This window comes from Caloenas nicobarica, chromosome 19 (assembly GCF_036013445.1).
Source record: "Caloenas nicobarica isolate bCalNic1 chromosome 19, bCalNic1.hap1, whole genome shotgun sequence".
Lineage (NCBI taxonomy): Eukaryota > Metazoa > Chordata > Aves > Columbiformes > Columbidae > Caloenas > Caloenas nicobarica.
The window spans coordinates 2,262,714-2,287,987 of NC_088263.1; the positions used below are offsets into that span (position 1 = coordinate 2,262,714).

General features: G+C 45.3%; 1 protein-coding gene across 1 annotated transcript in view; it reads left to right on the plus strand.

The window, feature by feature from the left end:
- The window catches only part of PNPLA7 (patatin like phospholipase domain containing 7), a 127,526-nt gene that overhangs the window by 77,007 nt on the left and 25,245 nt on the right, over positions 1-25,274 (plus strand). The window contains exons 26-28 of the mRNA XM_065648470.1: positions 115-233; positions 15,934-16,090; positions 23,139-23,255. Coding sequence (XP_065504542.1) covers positions 115-233; positions 15,934-16,090; positions 23,139-23,255 — 393 coding nt within the window. The remainder of the gene's footprint in view (positions 1-114; positions 234-15,933; positions 16,091-23,138; positions 23,256-25,274) is intronic.

Consider the following 25,274-nt stretch of genomic DNA (forward strand, 5'->3'; position numbering starts at 1 on the left):
CCATCTTATAGAGTCACGAAATCATATCAGTTTGAAGAGACCCTTAAGATCATCGAGTACAACCATAACCCAACTCCGGCGCTGAACCATGTCCCTTCCACCTCTTCTCCGCAGATAGAGATGTACGACCGTGTGTGCCAGAAACCACCGGACCGACACTCCGACTTTTCTCGCCTGGCCCGTGTTCTGACCGGCAACGCCATCGCGCTGGTCCTCGGGGGCGGAGGAGCGAGGTAGGTGGCTTGTCCTGGGCACACTGGTGCTGTGACACCAGGTCCTGGAGTGCCGGTGTTGCTGCGCTGTGACAAGTTCGTCAGGGTAACGGGCGTCCTGTGAGATCAGCATTTGGAGGGGACGCTGAGGAGTTGCTTTTGTTACACAAACTTAACCTGCTGTGTGGATTCGTGCTTGAATTTCTGCATGAACATGAGTGTTTGTGACCTCTTGAGACCTTTCATAAGTTGGGCTTATACCAGGAGGTGACCAGGGCACTAAATGTGACTCTTCCTTCTTTTGTTAGCCTACACTGTGGATTTTTTTCTCTGCTGATTTTATATTAGAAAATGGCCCACAATATTTCAAAGGCCCCCAAAGCTTTTCAAAGTTTGAGCAGCAAGAGGAATTATGTCCTCTAATGGGCATATGTTCTCTTCTTTATAATCACTCAAAACCCCAGGTACTGATATACTTCTGACAGCCTTACTTTATAGAAAGATCATGTTTTGCAGACATGGGGCAAAGCTGTGTGCTTAGAATTCCATCTGAATTCCTGGTGAGCTTTGGAAATAAATTATTACTGATGTTTTTCGTTGGAATCCCTTTTTACTTTGAGAGTTTTATGTTGAGACAGGCATAGAATTTAGTAGCCCTTTGTCTCGAGAGCGCTGTCTTAGTTGCCTTCATCACCGTGTTCTTGAAGCCCTTCTTGAAAACAGCAATTTGAAATACCACTCTCTAAAAAAATATACATATAACTTGCACATAGTCTGTCTATGTAAATACATGGAAATATCACATTTTTGTCTTGGGGCCAGTGCGTGCTTTGGGGGGGGTATGTGCTATGGTGGAGGTCAGAGCTCCCTGTGACAGCTTGTTCCGATGAGTCACTTGCTGCTGAGGCAGCGGCGCTGTGGCTGTTTCTGTGAGTGTCTGCACAGGTTCCTTATCCCACTCGCTTTCACGGCTCCCTCACCTGAGATGATTGCAGCATTTCATCGCTGAGATAAGCACTATCCTGTGGAGTCACAAAGTAAAGCAGAGGAGGGAGCTTCTACTTAATCGGGGTATCTCAGGAGGTTTCTAATCAACTGATACAATGCACTCGTGGGTTTTTTTGTTACAAGCTGGTATCTCTGTCTCTACTGTGTCATGCTAAAATATGTGCACGTCTATATTTCTGGCAGCACATTTTGCTCATTCCCTTCCTTTCTTCCTTCTGTAAACACTGCTGTAATTTTTGCCAAACGATTTATTTTTTGTTCTATGACTTAACTTGCAAGCTACCGCCTGCTGGTTTTGCAGAGCAGAGGTAAGAGGAGCAGGATTATTGAGCCTGTTTGCCCATCCTGTGTTGTCCTTTGCAAATCAGAACCGCTGCACCGCTACTGTGTTGGCTTTAGGATTTCTGGAGGCGCAGCACCATTCAGCAATGTCACCATGTGCCATTGACCGTTAATTTGCTCATTTCTGCATCCATGCAAAAGGGCAGAAGGGATAAATACGATAATTTCTTCTTTCTCTGAAACCTTATTTATGTCATGGTCTCAAATGCTTTTTCTGGGTGTCTGTGCTGGCGTGTGGATGTGTCAGCAACTGTACTTCCAGTGAAAGGTACTTGTATGTATTTCTGTAATTGAATTGTCATCTAAATTGTGGTTAGGTGAAAGACTGGGATTTTTTTTTTAAAATGGTTTTCGAAGTGAGAATATAGTTAAGGCTCTGGGGAAAGCATGAAGTTACTCAGAACTCTGTATAAATCTGCCTTTGGAAGGTTTGCAGGTCAAAGCAAGTTCTTAGGTCCTCATCTCAGCTAACAAGGGAACTTCAAGGGATTATGCACTAGGTACCATACTTAAAATCATCCTGTGATTAAAGTCCATCCTGGCTAAAAATATCTCGATGGGTCACTGCACAGACTCTTGATAGTCAGCATGGCCTTTGGATAATATCAGCACAAAGGAACCTCTGCCTTGTTCTAGAACCGTGAATCACACTGGTCACAAAAACCCGAGCGCGCTGGTGGTTTTTTCTGTTAGAGGTTTTGTGTTCTGTGACTTCAGCAATATCAATTATTTAGCGGTTATTTTGGGAATGTTTGTCTGGCTTCCCAGTGACATTCGGTTTGGGAGGTTTTACCAGAGCAGCTTCCTAGTAATTATCTTTGTGGTTTGTCATGACAAAAGGCTCACAGGAACTAAAGGTTTTCTTTCTCTTGTGAGTATAAAAATAAAACGAATCGAAATGATACAGTTCTAAAATTATAGTGTTTTGCTTTTGTTAAGTGCTAACTTAATTTCAGTTAGAAACATTGTGGAGTTTGAGGGAAGGAAAGCGGATTTGTGTTTAGAAAAACAATACCTTTGAAATGCGGTTGCAAGAATAATGACACATCAAACCCTGCAACAGAGGCATAAACTCTCCCAGAAATCATTCTCATGACCTTTAGCCATCCCACGTACAGCCCACCCTTTCTCTTTGCTTTTCTGTAGTTGTCTTAGCAAAGCTGTTTGAAAACTAAAATTGATGGGGAGTAAATAATTAATACAGAAGTATCTGGGAATCCTGAGAGCTTTGGAAAAAAATGGGCCGTGCTGTTTCAGAGGACTTAACCAAAAGTATGGTGACGAGCTTTGCTGTTGATTAGAAAGTCATTATTCTAGGAGTGATATTGGTCCAATGTGACTATTCCACGTGGACACATGGGAAAATGTAAAGCATTAAATGTATTTCAGTTTGGCTGTTTTGATAAGCAGCAGTGTTTGCAGTAACACATACGATACAAATACATGATGTGTGTGCAATATACTTACTGACAAGGAAGGAGCTGTTGTTAAAAGAAGTTACTTGCCTTTTTTAGATGTGCTATCTGTAATAAGGCATAATAATCAGCTGCATGTTCGTGCTGGGAGCAGATGCATCAGAGCATCTTTGCTTCTTTTTCCGTTTAGTTTTCTCTTCTAACTTATTATTTCAGCTCAGCTCTTGATATGTCAAGTAGTTTTTTTCCACAGTGCTTTCTCACTGACTCTCAGGATTTGACTCAGACTCATGTCTTTTCATTTGGGGCAGTTGGCCTGTTTCATCAACTTGTTCCTTCTGCCTTTTCTTCTGTATTTTCAGCTCTGGTCCCCTGAAAAGGGAGGATAAAAGCAGCAGCGTAGGAGAAGCAGGTTATGCCTTTCTTGTTGTGGAGATACTTGTGTCTGATGGACCCGCTTGTTGCCTCATCTGTCTGTCTGTGCCACGTGCAGGGGGCTCACGCTCTGTGCTTTTACAGGAAACCAAACACGCAGATCTATCTACCACCCGGTCACTTGTTGTGCTGAGCCTGACTTGGGTCTCTGTGCTCTTTAAAGCCTGGCTTTATCTTCCAGTTTGATGGCTTTGCCCAATGATGGAAAGACTAGAGGAGTGCCCGAGAGGCACATCTCATAATCGTTCTGCTCTCGGGAGGTCACGTTTGCCTTGGCACCCTCAGGGTTTGACTCCAAGACTCCTCATTGCATGAAGAATAAACCAAGGAGGCTTTACTGTCGCATTATGTTTGGCTGCAGCTCCATTCAGGCAAGTCTGAGTAAAAACCTGCTTATCGGACTTGCTGACCCTCTCTGTCATCAGACACCGATCCCCTGGCTCTGCTCTTTGTCCAGAAAGAATTTTCGTTTACTCTGTGCTGGGACAAAGACTCTCAGCTTGGCCAGGTTGGGCAAAACCGCATTCTGCAGTAGGAAGGAGCCAAGGGCCATACAGCTCAGGTGGTCCCATGTACATGGGTGACGCAAGGAGAAGGTGGGACGTGCCCGCAGCCACCTCGGGATGTGGTGGGTGTGTGTGCGTCGCCCAGGAACATTCTAATGCATTTTAATTCTGTGTCTAATGTGGCAGCACACTGGGAGGTTTCCCAACTGTCTCTGTGCCCCTCTGTGTTTCTGAGCAATCACGCTAGAGAAGATCGATGGAAAACTCCCGAAATGACAAAGGAAAAACTTGAAACAGTAATTCTGAGAACTTTAGAAGATCGTGTTCCTTTTCTGAATGCTGATGCAGGCAGGTTTGGCATAGGAGGAAAGGAGTCCTTGGATACAAACTCACTCAATAGTGCTTCCTCACCCCGCTCTGTTTAAAAAGGAATGTAATTTGGGTATTGATGACCTGCTTCTCCATGTAAAACACTTGAAAGCAAGTATATTCTGTGGTATAAGATACTATATTCCTACTACAGTGTCTTTGCACGTTGCTGTCCCCTGGGACTCAGAGCTTTGTGGGGCAAAGGGATGTGCTGCTGATGTTCCATGGTCTATAACGCGGTACTTTAATTACAGTCTCAGCAATTAAGTGGTATCCGAGTTGGCAGAAATGCAGAGGTTGAATTTGCAGAATGCTCATGTGAGGGGTCAGGAATCATTAATAAAGATACTGGTATGTTTGGGGGTTTGTTTTGTTTTTCTGTCACATTTGTTATTCTAACTTGGAGAGGAGCCTTAAAATGTACAAAAACCTCATGGTCGCATCCCGGGTGAGGGCTGGCTGATTCTTTTTCCCGTGATAATCGAGGACAGGAGGTGTTTTGTGGTTACCCTATTATTTAGTTATTTGGTGCTTCCTGCTTAATTGGATTTGCCATCTTAACTCTGAGGAACTTTGGCTTCTTCGTTGCATGATGCAGATCTTCGTGTTTGGCCAGAGGATACACCGCAGGCAACAGAAATTCCGCTTTCCCCTCCTGTGAAATTCTCATCAGCTTTTTTTTCTGGGAGAAGCGATAAGGTCACTGTTTTCTTTCCCTTGCTTGAATTGGTGAAGGAAAAGTTGACAAGCTGCCAAAATTAATGAACATGCAAATACTCAGCAGCGTAGCATGATAACTGAGCAGCTGGATTTACTGGGGCAATGTGCCGCAAGGAAGGGTTGTTAGAAATGAAACCTTGTTTTTGGGGGGCTGCTGTTTGCTTTGCTGAAGATGAAGGTCAAACAGCAAGACAGGAGGGCCTGGTCTCCAGCTCTGGAGCTGCAGCTCTGCGAGTTCTCTAGTGACCGAAATCCCTTCTGGACTGTCATTTTTTGCTCCGTGGTCCACAAAAGCAGGGAGAAGCATGTCTGTTCCCTGAAAACAGGGGAGACTGCACAGAAAATGTCTAAGCTTAGTGAATATTGTGGGGTGTAATGAAAGTGAAGGCTCCGAGGCCAGGACAGGGTTTGCAGGCCGTGGGCTGGCTGGTCCGCAGTGGTGGAGCTGACATCTCATACCCACACGTGTGTTGAAACATCTGAGGAGTAAAAAGCTAGAATTTGAGGTGGGAACGACATTCCAATGACAAAGTGCTGTCCTTGGGATGGAGTTTGCTCGCAGGATGCAGACGAGGCACTTTCCGGGCTGGATTTTCCCCTCCCGCGGTGCCGGTGGTGGCAGCGGCGTGGTTGCGAAACCCTGATGTTCCATCTCGGGCAATAACAGAATCTCCTGGGGAGACTGTGTGGAGTTTTGTGGTGCAGGTGCTTCACATTCAGTTCCAGCAGTTAAGGAAGATTAATTCTTACTCCTCAGCTAAGACGGATAACTAATGATATGAGGCTTTTTACTCCCGCCAGTGGGAGAAGCGTGCGTGTGGATGCAGAGGTGCAGCTGATGGGCTCATAAAATCAATTACTGTGCCTCAAATACAGGGTAGTAACTGGGAACACGAATAGAGTTGCTTTTTTTAAACTATTAATCTTGACCAGAAGCACACAGATGATGTTCTGTTGCAAAAATGTGGGGGGGAGTCATGGGGGAAAGGGAAGGAATTTGCTGCCTGAGCTCAGAAGGTTCCTCCAGAGACGTGCGCTGAAAACACTGTCATAAAGAACACAGAGCTGTGTTTTTCCCTGTGGGATCCTAAACATGCTCAATATAGAGATTACAGAGGGATGAAAGAAAATCCCACGGGAATTTCCCAGACTCTTGATGTTCCTCATGTAGGTTGGAACACAGTGGATGCTTTTCAGCTCCTTTGCTGGGTTCAAAGCTTCACACAGACCGGGTGTAATGAGGGGGCACCCCAAAGTATGAGGGACAGGGATCTGTGGAGCCCAAATGCGCTTGTGCTAGAAAATAACTGTACTGCTTACCTTGAGAACTTGCTAAATGACATCTTCTCCATGCTCCCATTCCTGTCTAGATGATATATGGCCTATTTACCCTTTTTCCACCTGGCCATGCCTCCGTTGGTCTGTAAGTCTCCATTTTCCCTTGCCGGCACATCCAAGCCCTAAGATTGCCCAGTTTCTTTGCATCCTTTTCATTCCACTCGTGTTCCTGCTTTTTTTTAATTTTACATCTGCCCTTTAGTTCCTTTCCCAGTCTTTGCTTTCAAGTCCTCTCTCAGAGGAGTTTGCCAACTGCTTCTACCACACTGGAGGGTGTCCTTACTTGCAAGTTAACAGAAATGCTCTTCGCTTTGAAATAATTCTCAGATCATGCTGTGAGCATTGACCGCGCTGCATTTTGCAAATAGATTATTGATTGCAAAGTTTAAGGTGGCTCTCAGTGGTTTGTGATGGGGTAAGGGTATCCCCTTTGTTTGTTATCTCTATTCCACAATGCTTAAAATTCGCGGTAAAGAGACAACTTGAAAAAGGTGTAAAAATTAGATTCTCATTCTTTGAAGCGTTCGAAAACCATAATTTGATAGAACACTCGTTCTGAAGTGAATTATGAAAGAAAATTCTTGCTAAAACCATTGTTCTTCATGCTGACCTTGGCTGGGATAGCTCTGAAAGAGCAACAACCGCCTCGTGGTTGGGCAGTCAGGACTTCACCCGCTTGTCAGCTCCTCATCTTGCGTGGGCTCGAGCGGATGGCTTAAGTGCCTGTGATTTGTGTTGCTCTTTCAGAAGATGAGACGTTTCCCATCTCAGCCTTGGCACCTGTGCAGATCACCATCTTTAAATTGCTCTGAAGCACTTACATAGGAGAGAAGTATAAACCACTACCACTAGGAGTTGTTTGGGGTTGTAGGAGGGTGTTATTATCTCTAAATGTATACGGATTTATGCTCTCGTCTCATGGGTTGGATGTGTCTGGGGAATTTGCTTGAAACCTGACATCCAGCCTGATTATTATGATAAAATGAACTCTTTATTCCAGCGTGCAGTGGCTGAGGAATAGCCAGGCTGCTAGGAACCCTATTTGTGCCGTCTGGGTGCGGTGCCAAGACACGGTCAACACTTTGGCAGGGGCTGCTGAGATCTGAGAGCATCCTTGCCTGTTCTGGGCTGAGGGACCTTCCCCAGAAGGCAGAGATGCTGCAGGACAGGGGCTCTGATGGAAACCAACAGGTTCCCGAGGAGCTGCCTCTGAAACGGGGTCTGTAGGACGTGCCAGCTCCTCGTCGGTTGGTGTGGGGGTCAATGCATTGGGTTTCCTGGTATCTTACGGAGCTGCTGTGGCACAGATTAGGTCCTTCTGCGCTCAGTTCGCACCGTTTCCTAATTTCTACTTATGTTTTGCAATTCCTGTTTTTTCTTTTTCTCTCTCCCAATACAATCAGGCAGCATTCATGAAATTCATTTTTCATTTCTGATTGCTCGCTCGAGATACTGAGATGGCATGTGAGGACTCTGCGTCTCTTTTCTCTAGCAAGGCAGGTCTTGAAGGGTACGCACCACTGAAAGGATCCCATTCCTCGTCCTGATGTTGCTGTAGAGGGTGTCAGGAAATGGAACTGAAATATGAAAGAAACTTGAAAATTGCTTGTTCCTTTCTTTCAAGTGGAAGCATGAATCTCAGCATCCAGCATCTGCACTCTGGCAGTGACCAGTAACAGCTGATGAAGCAAGATTTCCGTAGTGTGAAAGTATGAAAAGGATACGAAAGAGGCTGAATCTGCATTGTGTCATGAAAAAAAAAAACCCTTGAATACTTGAAATATCCTTCCTCTGGTTCCCTTTCTTTAAAGTAATCCCTTTGTGCACCAGGCCAAATCTGTCTTTTGACATTTGGAAGGGCAGAACGTTGGCAGCCCTGAGGTTAATCCTCGGGACCTTTGCATTTGGCAGCCCGGGCTCTTCACCCTCCTGCGCGCAGGGTTAGTTTGCTGCTGTTGGTAGGTGCGTTTTGGAGGAAGGGAAGCTGTTTGACCTGTAGTATGTTTTTGTGTATGTAGATAAATATCTGTACCTCAGTGCACAATGGAGTTTTCTTTATTAGATCCCTTTTTGAAGCTCAGGTTGATATATGGAGGCTTCAGAGCTTGTAGTTAATTGTAATAAATTGTGGTTGGAGGAGCGGCCAGTGCCCTGTGTGTTTGTGCTCTTGTGGAGGGTAGAGCACCCGCTGCCACGTGCAGAGAAACCACAGACCCAAATTGAATTCCAGTGTCAGCCACACAGTCAGGCTCCTGGCTTCCCTGTGTCTTTCGAAAAGCAGATTTGATTTCAGGGCAATATCCAGGAGCTAAAATAACAGAGAAGAGTCTAAACTCTTAATCCTTAAAGATTAACACCAAATCAAAGGTATAATTTTAACTTTTGGTGCTGTTCCGTAGAGGCTGAAGGAGAATCATAAGGAGTGTGGGCTCTTCCTTGGAAGAGATGATGATAACTTATGTTTGGATACCTAATTTGAGTCTTAATCAGGTCAGCCTTAGAGTATATTGTTTGAACAAACAAACCCCAAGTCCTAAAAATAAAACGGTGAGGTCTGAATATTTGCTTTTGTTGAGAAAACCTCACGAGATGTGGCTGTGAACTCATGCTGAAGGTTTCAGACTTTGTTTGCAAATGGTTGGTAATAAACTGCAGCGTAATTGCTCCTTCGAGGCTTTGCTTGGGTTTCTTCAGAGATGGACCATCTTGTGTGCTGCCCGAGAGCTCGACCATATAAATCGTGTTTATGCATCAAGTCAAAATTCTGTCTCAAAGTGCGGTTGTCTTAAACACGGACAGAGCCTCGTGGCTGTTATCCAATCGGAATGCTAATTGCTGGGTGAGTTGTGTAACAGTTGGGTCATCACATTCACATAAAAGCCACGTTCGAATGGCTCGGCACCCACGGAATGCTTAGTGATCTGATTTTTCTTTTTCCCATCTGTAGCACCTGTGTAACTGCTCATTTGCTCCCATTTGCTGTGGAGGTTGAAGATTTTAATGGCTTCTATTAAATCCTCCAAGCAGTAGGAGCTTGGGAGCAGTCTACTTCAAAGTTATGACTTAAAATAAAAATTGATCACAAGTGGTTGATTTGGACTGTCCTGTCGTGATCTCCGGTCTCACCAGACTAATTTACTCATAGCGATACTTTGATATACAGATGAAATTAAACACGGAGGTGGTGCAGCTGTGGTTCAACTCTTGTTACTGGTTTTATACCTCTATTTAGCAGCTGGAAAAAAGTGCGTGTGGTGTTAGAGAGCTACAGGTCGGAGGGAACACCCTCCATGCAGCAGTCATAATGCTCTGGCAAGTCCACGTCCTTTCAGAAAGACGGTAAAGCTCCTGTGTTGCTCTGATTTTGGGGAATCTCTGCCTAAACTTATCTGGGCAATGAGCTTTCCTATTGAGAAAGAGGAGTTGGAGGAGTGAAATCACAGTTAAATTATTTAAAGATCAATGCTTTTGGCTTATTTCTGCAGCTTCCAGACCTTGTGCTCAAAATGGGATTTTTCTAAGACTTTTCACAAATGAATCTCAAAGGGGTGGGGGAAGGAGGATATATTTGTTTTCCAAAGAAATTATCTTTCTTTGCAGATAACCGAATTGTTTCTTGGCTTGGAGTGAGAGCCAGGACTTTGTTTGGCTCCCCAAGCAGGGAGTGGTGGAGTTCACCGCTCAGTTCACCACCCAGCCTCTCTTCCTTCCCTGCAGCGCTCTGCTTTCGGTTCTTTTGACCTAACAACTCCATCGCTATAATGATGCTGAAAAATTCATGATTCTGGGAAGTTTTATGATTGGGACAGCTGAGGAATAATGTTATTGGAAAGACAGGAGTATGATTAGTTCTCAAAGCAATGTTTGTATGCATGGTTGCAGCAGCAAGAGATTGAAGGTGCTAAATTGGAAAGAATCCAGTTATGACTCTAGGTTTGCTTGATTTCTAAGTCAGTGACTGTGCCACTTGATGTCGGAATTAGCAACGACAAATACTTCTTTTTATATAAAGAAGAAACTTCTCTTTATCTCACATTTCCAGATACCAGTCTATATAGCCCTTCCTTTAAATAATGGCTAATCTTCCCCCTGCCCCGATAAAATGAGCATCTCCAGAATAACTCTGAGAAGGTACCTACCACCACAGGAGATGTTATTCAGGTGACAGTTCTGTAGCAGATGTAGCTCTATCTGATAGTCATTAATTAATCCCATTAATGCAGTTTTGGGGGTGCTGCCCATTCCCTGGGCTGGAAGCTCACTCATCTTCAGGTTATTTCTAGCACTTTCAAAGCAGCTTTGAGGCAATTGTTGCCCGCTTTTGCATATCTCTAAAATGGAAGTAGTAAGCACACATTCATCTGCACTTACCCCCTAAGCTGGGTGATCTAACAACTGCGTTGAACCAAAGCTGTTATATGAAGGAAAAGCTGGTTTTATTTGTATAGCTTTGCTTCTTCAGGAGTTTTAAGGTTATGAGGGAGCCTTGATTCAGGTTCGTTAGGCTCTAGCGGGGCTTAGTAAAGTTGGCTTGGCAATTTCTCTGGTTTTTTCCTACCTACTTTGCCACTTAACTGTGTCAGGAAGGTGATACCACAAGCCGTGTGTCCTGCTCGGGGGAGGCTTTGGGCAGCGACACCGCAGAGCTCTGCAGCAGCCGTCACCTTAATCCCGTTTTTAACCAAAGGAAACAGCATCTCTTAGTGCGTTCAGAGCTCTCCTTCATCCCGATGAGTCCATTAGGAGAAGAGATGGGTGCTGGGGAGCTGAGTACCTGAGCTGCATTTTTCACGTCCTTTCTGACACTGAAGTGGACTCGGGAGCTGTGTGGTTTGTCATGGACTGAAAATCAAGTGTCCCCTCTGTGTGCTCACAGTATCGTGTTTATTCTTCCTGTCGCTGACAGGCAACATCCTATTGATGTGTTAAACGTGGCTGGTGGAGAAGATATTGGCACGCAGTCTCTGGTTTCCTATTAGTTGTATTTTCTTCAGCCCCCTGACCTGAGCGCGGAGGACAACCTGGATTCCTGCTGACACTTTAATCTGCGTTTGCTTCTTCCTGAGCGTCGGGTCTAATCTGGGCTCCGGCAGGCACGTGCGGAGCAGACACACGCACGTCTCGCTGAAGAATTTTTCTTTTATCAGTTGTGCTCTGGCGTCCGTGCGTTACAGTCACATGCCGGTGGCATTTCCCCGGGGGATGAAAGCCAGGACTTGTTTCGGGAGCAGGAATTTTCCTGCGAGACCTCCTGCCAGAAAGGCCGTGCTCCCTGCCTGCTGTGCCGGGTTATTTCAAGGAAGCACGTCTGCAACCTCCTAGCCCCTCTCCCTGCTTTGCGGTCACTTATTTTTGACCGTTAGTAGTAAAGAAGAAATGGTGTTTGGAACTTACGAAGCACAGCACTGCTTTTGGAGGGTTTTAAAGATTGTTACGGGCACGAGCTTGGTGAGCAGTGTGGTAAGCGGCACTTCGGGGCAGCCCATGACTTGCCCGGCTCAGAGCAGGTTCCCAGGCAATTCCAGGGGTGCAAATGGAGTGTGGTTCTTATTTCCAGTTCTTCCTCAAGCTGGTTGGTGCCGTTTCCGCGCTCTCTGCAAAGGGCACTAATTAATCAGGCCTGTCCTAGGGAGTGATACACGGCAGAAAAGTGGTTTTGTTGATATATCAACTCTGCACTTCTTGGGCAAATCTTTGAGTTCTGGTGCAAATTATTAGAAAATAATCTTTTAGGTGATTTGTCCTCGGTGGAGGAGTCCTTGTCACTGTCCTGAGGCCAGGCGTTAATCCTGGCAGGGGAAACGCTCCATCCAGCTGCACCGTCGGGCGGCTTTAGGCAAAGAACAGCTGCGTGTGCGGCTCCAGCGACGGGCCGTGTGTCCCCTCTCTGAGATGTCCTTCCTCGGGTCCGGGTGGCCTCTCCTCCTCCTCCTTTCCCCCAGAGCAGGTGACATTCAGCTCCAAGTCAGCCCGGTCACCGGAGATTTCCCCGTCCCTTCCTCGCTCCACGCGGGTGCTCTGGCACCGATGCATACGTACGGCACTGCTGCAAGAAATCATCCTTTGCGTTCCTCTCGCCAAACACGGAGCTGGTGAGGGGCTGGAGCACAAGTGTGATGGGAGCGGCTGAGGGAGCTGGGGGTTCAGCTGGAGAACAGGAGCTGAGGGGAGACCTTCTGATCTCTGACCTGCCTGAAAGGAGCTTGGAGCCAGGGGGGGTCGGGCTCTGCTCCCCAGGAACAAGCGCCAGGACCAGAGGAAACGGCCTCAAGTTGCACCACGGGAGGTTGAGGTTGGATCTGGGGAACAATTTCTTCCCCAAAGGGTTGTTGGGCATTGGAACAGGCTGCCCAGGGCAGTGGGGGAGTCACCATCCCTGGAGGGGTTTAAAAGGCATTTAGACGAGGTTCTTAGGGACATGAGTTAGTGCTAGAGTCAGATTATGGTCGGACTTGATGATCCTGAGGGTCTCTTCTAACCAAAATGATTCTATGATTCTATGTTGCCATAAAACAGGACAGATCCCCTGTGAAACTGTGCCTGGTATGACAAGAATCACACAATCCCGGTTGATTTTTCTTCACTGGTGCTCTGACTGTTAACAGGGACATACGTAGTTCCTGGCTTCAGTTTCTTTTCCTCTTTAGCTGTAGCGGGGTTGCTGCCCACCCCAGCGATCCCTGGCGCTCCGGTGAGCGGGATACGCGCTGCCTGGCCGAGCTCCGGCACTCGGCGTCCCTTGGCAGCCCGCCTGGGTTTGCGGACGCCGGGAGCTGCGAAGAAGCGGCCAAGAGAGAACCAGCCGTGATGAGCTGTTGAAAAGTTTCACGTAGTGGCGTTGCTGGGGTAATGATGGCCTAAAGCTGTAGGGAGGAGGGGCGGAAATTTAGGAAGAAGTAGTATCTGTAGGAGGCTGCGTGGAGGAATTAAGTGTGTTCAGGCACATCTGAATTTTCTTGGGATTTTAGTTTGCACAAATGAATTCAAACACAAGGCTGCTCAGGATGCTGGAGCTGAAAGAATCAGCTTTGTAGTTGTATATAAATGAAACATAAGCTGGCAGTCAATAGGAGGTTCCTTTCTGAGCAAGAAAAGTACTTTTGTTCCCAATTTGCAGGTCAGTGCTCTGAAATCGAAGCATGTGTTGGAGATAGGTGGCTCTTACACATTTAGCTGGAAGATTGTATTATTGCCAATGCACAACACAGAGTGATGGTTTGCCAATAGAAGCAGTAATAATCTTTTGTTATTTATTCAAGAGCATCATACTGCAAAGTAAAAACAAATCCACAGCAATCACATCAGATCTCTCGTATTTTATGGACGGGCGAACGCATGAATGAGGAGATCCAGTTTTGGAAGAGGTTGAAGGGAGAGAATCCAGTCCGGGGCTAGTCCTGCCCAGTTTAAAATTGTGCTCTGAGCAGGAAATGCTTTACAGCACTTAACATGTCCTAACAAATCCGCGTGCTGGAGGCTTTCCCTGGACAGCAGGTTGGATAACGCAGGGTCTGTTCCTCAGCAAAACGTCAGTGTCAGCAGTGACCTACACACAGGGACGAGGCTGCACCAAGTGCCGGGCACAAGAAATAAAAGTAACTGCGACGGAAAAGCCTAAAAACAATGGGCTCCGCTGGCAGGGATAAAAAATAAAATTCTTTTAAGGGATGTAATGGAGAAGAAGCGACAGTAAAGGAGAATTTGGAGAGGAAAGCTGAATGAGCCATTTTCTGCTGTTGGGTTGAACCGGTGCAGATCTGTCACTGGGTCATTTATACCAGTATAACCCAGAACCTGTCCCAAAGCATTTCAGCAGCTGGAGGGGATTTGTTTAGATGGAAAGAATGCGTTTGGCATGGCTTGGCCAAATGACACCTACGGTGGACTTGGCAGCTGTTAGCAAGTATTTATAGGATGTAAACAGCAAGGGGAAAGAGGACGGAAATAGAGCAAACCGTGGGGGAACGGAAAAATGGGGTGAAAATAGGAAAAGGAAAATTTTCACTGCTGTGTGGCTTAGACTGCAAAGCATCCATCCAGGTGGAATGAGCTGGTTTTGTTACTTGATATTAGTTGGACACAGCATTCGAAAGCAGAGGCTGCACTCTTGTCCTGATGAGAAGCAATCAGCCTCCGCTGCTGATTCCTCTGTTCCTGTAATGGTTCTGGAGAACAGACAGGGATCCTTCTCTCATTAGGGGATCACTGTTTATAAGTTCAGATCAAATGTGCCGCCTCTGCTCTCTCGCTTCTGTTGGCAGGCAGTAGCAATTGCTTCTGAAATGAGTCTTTTCAACAATTAGCAGCTTCTGAGCTTCCCGACCGCAAGGCTGCACCCCGATTTCTCATGTTTAGTAGCCACTGACAGCCGGTGCCTTTGATTCATCCAGTGCACGTTTAAATCCATTTGCAACTTAACCTCTTCAGCACGTGGTAACGGTGGGTTTCCCAATTCGTGTGTCACATACACGTGTCTGTGTGTAAATTCTTTCCTTTAAATTGCACTTTCCGCATGGTGGTTTGGCTGGCCCTGTGCGTCTCCTGTCAGTCGTGATCTTCCCCAGTTGGAAATCTGAGTCTAGCTGCTTCGTACGTTAAGTCCCTTCCGTATTCTGGTCATCTTTTTTGCTTGTCTCTGTCATTTTCTAGTTCTGCTATTTTTACTTATTCATTTATTTTTTAATTTTAGTGAGAAGTCTGAGCTTGCTTGCAGTTTTCAAAATGCTTGTGCACCGTGGATGTATGTTCTTACGTTTACTGTTTTATCGTGGTTTCTTTGATTTGCCTTTTGAATTTCCACTGAACACTAGGTTAATATTCTTCAGAGGATACCCACAGTGGTTCCGGAATCCCTCTGTGTGCACAGCGACAGTTTGGAGCTCATTGCTACATCTGTTTTTGTCTTGTCCCATCAGCCCTGAGGTTCATCTGTTGCTTATCACTTGACTCCATCGTTGCTCTGAGTTCCTTCCGCGCTTCTTGAAATCAAGGAATGCACAAAATATCCTGAAGGAATTTGTATCATCCTCAAACGTTGCCTCCTCATCTGCCCCTTTCCTGGGTCTGTGTGCAGACAAAACTTCTGCTTTCTCATCCCTGTTTGTCTCTCCTCCCTCTTTGTTTTCCATCTTCAAATTCATTATTAACCCATGCGGTGACCCATCCCGTGATCCCGGGCTGGCTGAGTTCCTTTGAAGAATCACTGGAAAAGAGACTTGTGGAAAGGTCCCTCAAATCCAGCTGTTCTTGGCTGCTTTGGAAGAACCTTGGTTGTTTTTTTTGATGCGTTCCTCTCCTAAAGGTTTTTCCCTCACATATCCACTGGCTTGATTCTTGGCTGTTTTCGTATCGCTGCCTTTCATAGCGAGGTCCAGCTGGGTGGGCTGCGTTTCCTGGGATCCTTAGGGCGTTTATTTGAAGATTTCTGCATTCATACCATTTGTTTCTGGCATTGAGGCTTGTTTAGCAATAGGCTGGCAGTCCAACCAGTGCACACTCCAGTTCCCGTCACTGGTGCCATTCATCTCTTTGTGCTCTTTCAATGGCTGTTTGCCTGATAACGTTTCTTTTTTCCTTTCCTTGGCACAGAGGATGCTCCCAAGTGGGAGTTATCAGAGCGCTGATTGAAGCCGGCATCCCCATCGACATGATCGGAGGAACGTCAATCGGTGCTTTTATGGCCGCCTTGTACGCCGAAGAACGCAGCTACAACCAGATGCGCATCAAAGCCCAGCAGTGGTGCATGGTAAGCGATGGAAATGTTGCTCTTCCCTCCTCAGACGGGGTGCGGGAGCTTCACCACCAGCCCGGGCGGGCAGCGGGGCACGAGCAGCCGCCCTGGGGACGCGCAGCCGTCTGCCCTTCGCTGTCCGTATGACAAAAAGGGCAGGGAGGGAATTGGGGATGCTGCTCACGGCCGCGCTGGCGGGAGTCAAGTCCTTGTCTCTGCACCAACTCCAGTTGCAGTGTGAACGTGGAGTGATGTTGTTCAGGTGTCTTAGCCTGTGTTTCTCTTTGGTTTATCTTCTCTTTCTATGCGCTGGAATCTGTTTCCTTTCCAACTCTCAACAAATGTGTTTCTCTTTTGTGTAATTTTCTCTCTTTCGTTCTCACATGCTGTCATTATTCAGTGGAACTAATTGACAGAGGTAATCCTTCTCTAAACTAAATACAAAATATGTAATTCACGGTGTAGCTTGAGAATTCCAGAGTGGTGGTACTCTGTGTCAGGACAAATTTTTAACTTTAAATATTTAATACAAGCAAAACCATATTTTTGTAGTTAAACTAAGATTTGGGGAGGTTGTTTTAAATTGTCATTTCTGTGGGTAAATTTATTTATTCATAATACGTTGGTGAAAAATTGTACTAGCACCAGATTGCACTGGTTCAAATTGACTAAAGATGAAGATTAATGTTATTTCTGAAGTTTGCTCGTTACAACTTTGTATTGTTCATATGAAAACCACATTTTCATGTTGGTTTTACTGTTGAAAGGGAAGCAACACGGGGAATTCTCTAAATTAGATTAAGCTCTGGGTCTGCTTACATCATGAGTTTTAGGGGGCAGTAGGAGTCTGTAGTTGGCACACGTGCCGCTTATCTTTCCCAAGTCTCTTCTAACCTGCCATGGCTTCGAGATGAAATCTAGTGTATTTTGGTGAGACACCACTTACTTTGCAAGCTGGATAGTCTGGGGTGTTAAAATATATCAAGGCTCCAGCATGTTTGTGCTGTCCTGGTGGGCAGAAGACCTTGGGACTCTGTTTCCCCTCCCTGTCACCGTTTGCTACGTGGATTTTATGCTCTCTGTTTAAGAACCGCCTGTGCCTGGGTTGGGAAGCACCCGGAACACAAACTGTTTATGGCACAGAGCAGTTCGCTGCAGTCGCAAAGGTGGAGGAGGCTTGAGATTAAGGCCATAAACCCAACTGTACTGAGTCGTATCTGACATCTGTTAAACCTTGCACTCCTTATTTCCCACACTGGTCACTGCTGATGATCCCTGCGCAGGGCGAGCGCGCGGCGATTCCTCCCTGCGCGGTTTGCCCGGCCTCGGGCAATCTGCTCTTCTTGGGCCGGAGCGATGGAATTTTCCTCCATGCATTTGTGCAGAGGATCATCTCCTCTTGTTCATTAACTTCTCAGATCTCTGCTGCGCAGGGGGTGACGCAGAGCTAGAAATGCTGGTTTTTGGGGCTTCTCAGGGCTGTGCTCCCGTTAAAGTCAGCTTCGTTTCCAGCATTGCAGCTCTTGAGCTCGCCAGCCTAAACTGGAATCACACTTACTTTTACCAGGAATAGTTGAAAAGAAATTGAATCTATTGGGTAACTTTTGGACACAAATTGCGAAGCTGAGAGAATGTTTCACAAAGGGAAAGGCAAGTTTGGCCCAGCCTTGGGCTGCTTCAGGTATTGGTACCTTGAAGTCTGCAAATGAGGAGCTACAAGAGAAGTTAATGGCCTCTGTTAGAGCAAATAGTTCATCTTATTAATGAAGAATGGATTTACTTGAGGTTTTTTGTGATTGTTCTGACAAGCTTGCCAGGTCTACATCCAAACCAGAAATTGTTCAAGGGTTTGCGAATGAAAAAAGAAAAGGCCACTCTGTTTGAGCCCTTTTCACTGCTACCAGCACCGTCCAGCAAAATTGTTGCATTGTAAATTGAAGAAAGCCGTGAAAACCCTCTCTCCAAGTACAGATCACAGCTAATGTACAAAGTAGCTTCAGGGATTATAAATCTTTTAAACTGTGGCTCCTCTGAGTTATTTTCTCTTGTATTGTGTTGCAGCAACTGTAGACAGAGCAGGGAGAGCAGCTCCTCTCACTGAGCACCAGCTCTGTGTGTAATAGAATCATCATAGAATCACAGGATGGTTTGGGTTGAAGGGCCCTCCCCAGCTCCCCCAGTGCCCCCCCTGCCATGAGCAGGGACATCTGCACCAGCTCAGGTTGCTCAGAGCCCCGTCCAGCCTGGCCTGGGATGTCTCCAGGGATGGTTCAGCCACCACCTCTCTGGCCAACCTGGGCCAGGCTCTCACCACCCTCAGGGCCAACAATTCCTTCCTCATGTCCAGCCTGAATCTCCTTCCTTTAGTTTAAAACCATCACCCTTTGTCCTGTCACAACAGGCCCTGCCCAAAAGTCTGTCCCCATCTTTCAAGCAAGGAGATTTGTTGGGGATTCATAGAAGATCCACCCAAAGGGACTGAGTGTGAGCGAGGTGACAAATCCATCAGAGAAGCCCCACGTTCCCAGCGTCCCAAAGCTGCAGGACGGTTCCTGCCGTCCCGCAGAGCAGCATCGCTGGGGGGGTGCTCTGGGGAGCCTCTTCGTTAAGCCTCTTCGTTAAGCCAGCGCTGTTCAAAAAGGCCTGAGCTCTCCCTGCTCCAGGAGCTGCTGATTCTGCTCCTCCAAAGCCTCTGAGCTTTTGCTGGTGCAGGTTATTGCTGAGTGCTCTTTGTGCAAAACCTCACAGCCTGGCTTTTTTAGCCTCTGGAGCTTTTTGAAATGGCTTCGTTGTGATGGGCTAGATAACTCTTTTTTTTTTTTTTTTTTTTTTTTAATTTTTATCCATCAGAATGAGTGCTGGTTTTGTCCTGCAGTTATTTCTCTTTTTGATATTTTTAGAAATCGGTATATCTCTAGTTGTACACGTGAGGCTGGGAGAAGGGATATTTTTAATGGGATGTGTTTTCTGGACCTAATGAAGCACCAAAGAAATAAATGACTCTTTTGTCAAAACACAGAGGGCTGTGAAAATTACCAGTCAGGCTAGTTACCATATATTGATATATTGCCTCCGTGTGTCCTGTACAGTGTTTAGCCACCAAAACAAACAAACAAAAGCTTTCACGTTTGCGGATTTGCTTTTTTAATTGGAGAATAGTCCTTGGGGGAGCGGGTGCAGGTTGGGGATGGCTCAGGAGGAGGAAGATGAGGATGAGCTCGGGGTTTCTGGGGAAGGGGGCGATGCCCACGCGATGGGGACCATGGACGGTCCTTGTGCTGTGGAACTCCGGGCGAGCATCGTCAGGAGGTGCAGCCTGTTGTGAATCCCTTTGCATCCCGCACCGTCTCGTTTCGTTCGTGTGCCAGATCTTCATGTACAGCAACGGCTACAGGGACGGATCCTCAGCCACAAAACCTGAGCTGAGCAGGCAAATGTTGCCAAAGGAGATTGGCGTGAAGAGCGGGCAGGATATTGTGGGAAAGACACCTCCTGAGCAGAGACCAGCACAATAAACTGGTCACAGTCCCCCAGGTGACGGGAGTCTTGGTGGCCTGTGACTTAGCACTGGTTCAGGTCAGACAGCAAAGGTCAGACGAGCTAAAGCAGCTTTAAAGCGCATGGCATATCCTAAATAAATTAGAGGTTCGTTACAGATTGCACGTAAATGAATGTGCACATATTGTCTCTTAATTTTAATTGATGAGAGGACCTGCTCTGGTGTCCCCCAGCCGGCTGGTGCCCGAGGACAGCACCGCTTGCCAAGGGACACTTTGCTGCTTTTTAATTGCATCTTTAAAACTTTAGCAGCCAGTTTGGAAGGTTTTATTCGCTAGGTTTCACTGCTTGCAAAAATTAAACCAGGGCAGATTGCTTTTCCCTTGTACGCCAGCTGAAGTATTCCCTCCGGTTGCCTTTCAGACGGAATTCTGTAGTCAAGATTATTAATAACAGAAGACGAAAACACTGGACATGTTTTTCTTAAATCTTAAAAATTTGTTCGATAAACAGGTACAGGAAAAAAATCTTTTTCATGTAGTGAAAAGGCCTCGTGGTTCGTATTTACTATAGTGGAAATGAACCCTAAATCAAGCATTATAATTTGAGAAATTCAGCTGAAAGGTTGCACACAAAATCCAAACGTACCTATTGCTTTGAAATGCCCAGTTAAGGCACCAAACCATCCAGTTTCTGTCCTACAGCGACCACGTCAACCATAGCCAGTTAACAGTACAGGATCAGAACATCTGAAGCTGATTTTAAACATACATTTACTTACCTTGCCTCTCTTCTTTCCCTGACCCTGAGATGGCTACTGTTTCTTCCCTGGAATAATCTTAATTTTCTTCAGATCTTAGATTTTCTTTTTATTTTTTTTTAATAGTTTACTTTTAAATCTGAACTTCCATGATCTGTAGTTCCTGCCTTTGGAATAAATAGATCCCTCTAGGGCTGTTTATCTGGAACAGTTGACCTGAGTTATGTTTTTATTCTGTCTTTAACTTCTTTGTGAATTCCTTTGCCTGTTTCATTGAAACTTTACACACGAACTCTAAAAAGGCACTAAAGGAAATTCTGGACGCTTTCTCTAGTAGTTTAAAAAATACTTATTCTGTTCTGTGGTTTTCAGTTTTTGTTCTTGCAACGAGTTTTCCCACACCCTTGCTTTTGAAAACGCTGGGGATTATCCTGGGGTTTGACACCAGTTTACAACCATTCTGCATCAAAGAATAAAATAGCCAGAGATAAAAATTCAAGTTTCTTTTTGTCCATCATCCTGCTCATTTGCTCTTGTTCTTCTGCTCTAGGAGCAGAAGAACCTTGTTGAAGTTGCCGTGTACCATGGGGTAGCTTTTAAAAAGAATTTTAGGACTGAGGGTGGTCTTAATAAGAAAGCTCATCTTGCAGCAGAGCTGTAGAAGTGAACATTCATGGGAAGTGAACGGCGAATTGTGAAATACTTGCTCTCCTAAGAGACCCGGGGTTGATGCCGTGCGGCCGCTGTGCCGCTGCGAACCGAAGCTGCGTCGTTCTCGGAGCCGCCACCACTGGCCCTTGTGCTGTTGGTTTGTAGGGAAATGTGAAGCGGAGCAGAACTCAGAAAGCTCTGGCTGCCTTTCCAGAGCGTGATCTTCAGTGTCATTTATCTGGAGACTGGTAGGTGGTAGCGGGTATTCTTGGAAAGCTGAGCGAGACTCTTGGCCATCAGCGTCTGCTAAAAGGGCATGTCCCAGTTATGAGGAATGGGAATATTAAGAAATAACCATTAATTAGAAGTATTTTGGTCATGTACAAGATTACCGCAAGCATTAATTGCAGGGAAAATGTAGAGGCTCAGCATCATATAGATCATTTGCAACAGGGACAACCCGATGTTTGGTGCTGAGTTGGAGAGATTTTTCTTCATTATTAAATAAAGGACTTTTTGTAAATGCCTCTTTCCCCGATTTAATCATTGTAAGTAACGTCAGAGACCAAATCCCTATTTTAAGTCCAAAGCTAATTCCATTTCACCCTGAAGCTGTGGGTAGCGTGTCTGTAGTCAGGTCAGCACACCCTCCTCACCCCAGCAGAGCCGAAAATGAGGATGTGAACCAAGGTGACAGGTTCATAACTGGTTTTGTGCTCAGGCTTTTACATTCTCCCAACTTTCCTGTTTATATACTTGTTTTCAAGGATTTTTTTTTTATACTTGGACTGGTGTTTTCTGGGCAGATACTTAATATAGATCTAAAAGCAGCTGGACATGACCATGTAGGCTAATCCTGCTCTTCTTTAAATCATCGCTGAGTGAAGCGAGGGCCAGATGTTGATCCCAGATCCTCAAACTGGCTGCAGCTTTGGAGGCTGTTCTGCCGCAGGTCTCTGCTGGGCACGAAGCCTGTTTATTGTCAGCTGTTTGTTCGATTATAGAGAACGTGGAGGGAGATAAGATATTTCATCTAATAGAAACATTTCATCCAGTGAAGCCCTATTTAATGGGGTTTTTTTTGGTCTTCTGTTGCATTTTGAGTATGATGTAATATGTTAGGCATTGAATTTTGTTGGGATTTATTAGAGTGGTTATGGGACAAATACAGTGGCCATAGTGCCATATAGTTTCGATATTTTAATGATTTTATGTTGTAGGTTAGTGCACAGATCTAATGCACTAGAAAGGAAAAAAAAAATCCATGAAAGCTTAATTACAGTATAGGTGTGTTTAGAAGAGACACACTTGGCAGTGCCGCTGTTATCTGATCTAATATGTGTCCGTAGTGCTGTAGGAAACCTCCCGTGATTTGGTTTATGGAGCTCACGGCGAGCGCCTGGAGCAGGATCTGAATGCTGGGTACCAAACACAACTCACGCCAGCGATGAAAAATAGTGGGCACTGATACATCGAAAATGTGTTTAAAGCTGTTTAACGTGCGACTGACTTGACCTTGCTGCAGTCCCAGAGGATCACGGGCAGGTTTTTAGAAGTGCTTACACTGAGGCAGGTAGAAGAATTAAGACTGGAAGAAAAATTAGGTGTGATCCACCAATGAGAAGAGATATATAAAGATACAGATTCCTATATTACAGCTTTGATTTCCTTTCCATGCTGGCGAACCCTGTGTACACTGTGGGAAGGATGATGAAGAGGGACATAACTCATAATACCTTTTTGTTATCAAAAAAAAAAAAAAAAAAAAATCAAGAATTGTATGATTCACGTATATTTGTTAAGGCAGCAGCCTGTGCCCATGCACGCTGCTCTAGAGGGACACTGACTTATGGGCAGAAGGGAAGCAATGCAAATGTCTATTCTTCCATAGCCTTATTGCAAACCGGCTACAAAGTCTGGTGCTTTTTGTTTTAAATTTATGATACTGTACAAGGACTTACTGGTTGTGGGTTTTGTAGTTGTATTTCTGTCCCCTTGACTACTTTTTTACTTGCAAAAGCAATGCTCCAACGTGTTGGCTGTAGAATCTGAAGTATGATGTCTCTCGAATTGCATACATTAATGCAGACCTTAACGTGGATTCTTGCATATATTTATCTTAAAAATGCCTTTTTTTTTCTTTTTTCTTTTTAGGTTGTAAACTCCCTGTTTAAGAATTTTCTGGACTTGACATATCCGATAACCTCTATGTTTTCTGGAGCAGCTTTTAACAAAAGCATCAACAACATCTTCAAAGACAAGCAGATCGAGGTGGGTTGTTTATTCACTTTGTGTACAGTAAATGATGCTGCTGTATTCTGTTGTAGCAGAAATAGCTTTCCTCTGTGCTAATATGAGAGATGAGGCTGTTGGATGACTGAAAACATGTTAAAACTCTGAATGTGATGTTACATGGATATAGGAAGGAGCCTATTCTTTCATTTTGGCGGATTTAGAAACACAAGGAGTAGATTATTTGTAGCTACTTCTGTTCTGTTTGACAAAGGGATCCCGTTGTCTGAGAGCAGAAGTTAAAATTGTGTCCCTGAAGTAGAATCGCTGAGAATGTTTTATCATTATTTTTCTGCAAATCACGTCTAAGAGGCCCTTAGGGCACATGAGAAGAAGGTCTTGAAGAGGGCAGCAATGGGTTTGGCTTTTTTAAATATTATTTTTGAAGCTAGAGTGAGTTTTTATGAACAGCCTATTGAAAACTGCAGTAATGTCCAAGCGTATTGTTTCCTGGTTTGCATATGGTGACCTTTTGTAATCATTAGACGTTGCATGGTCTACCTGAGCTGATGGTCCTGTTCAGAATCCATCTCTTCTCTCTCCCTCGGCAATGTCAATTTATAAAGGACATTATCAGTGGTTGTCTTCCTAGATCACAAAGCTTAGGGAAAGTTTGCATGATCTTGTAATCTTACTTCATTTGCAGTTTTAACCAAATTATTCCTGTGTTTGGAATCCTTGTGATGAAAGATTATGTAGGAAGTTAACACCATATATACTTTAGTATATTTATCAAAAATAATCTAAAACATTCCCTACTTAAATGCAAGTAGGAAAGTGATTAATCATCACGTGGCTTAAAATAGCATTTTGCTGTGCAGAGAACAGGATGGGGCTGGGAACAAACAGGTTTTCGAGTGATAAGTCCTTCTGAGATGGGAATTATTTTTGTTATTTGGGCAGCACCAGCCCCACTCTGAGTTCTTTAATTGTGCATATCCCTTCCTGAAGCGCTCCCGCTCCTATCTGTGGTTCCAGCAGTGCCTGATGGAAGACGCGTGACTGTCCAATGACTAAACCAGCTCCTCTCTGCTGGCTTTGATGTGTCTGAGGAGCTGCCTTACGCAAAGCACTGAGACCTTCTCAGGGGTGCAAAGCTCAGTCTTATCTCGGTTAACTTGGTGTGAATCGTGGGTGTCACACTGCAGGATGATGCTGATCTGGGCTTTGAGAAGGAGTGAGTGACAAAATAGGAGAAAATCTCCTCTGAGTTTAGAATCATAGAATCATAGAATTGTTTTGGTTGGAAAAGACCTTCAGGATCATGGAGTCCAACCATTAACCCACCCCTGGCACTGCCCCCTGTCCCTGAGAACCTCATCTCCGTCTGTCCAACCCCTCCAGGGATGGTGACTCCAGCACTGCCCTGGGCAGCCTGTTCCAATGCCCCACAGCCCTTTGGGGAAGAAATTGTTCCCCAGATCCAACCTCAACCTCCCCTGGCACAACTTGAGGCCGTTTCCTCCGGTCCTGGCGCTTGTTCCTTGGGCTTCCCCTTGTCTATCTATCCCTGCTTTGGATTTCAGCAGTCAGTTTATCGTACTCTTTAAGATGCAGTAGATTTTTTCCTTAGGATTTTTAACAGCTGTAGTTGTATGATCTGTTCTAACCTTGCAGTCACAGGAAGGTTGTGATCAAGAGAAACCCAGATGTGAGGCACAGAAGAGCGTCATATTTGTGTGTGCTGCATGTCGCAGGCTGAACTCCTCAGTCTCCTCATGTTGGAAGGCTTCCGTCAGATAAATAAGGAGAAATGTTGTGTAGCTCTGCAAGAAAAGAGGCAGTTACTCCTTCATTGCAATTTGTGTTACCAGCACAGGTTACCCAGTCATATCACTAGACAGATGGAAACTGAAAGCTGCCCGAGTGGAAAAGGTGACTTAGAAAGTAGCAGAAGCCGAACTAGGACACATTAAGCCTTGAACAAATGTTTTCTTAAAGCATTATTTTAAACCATCCAAACTGCAAATACCCATCTCTTCTCAGTAGCTGGAGTGT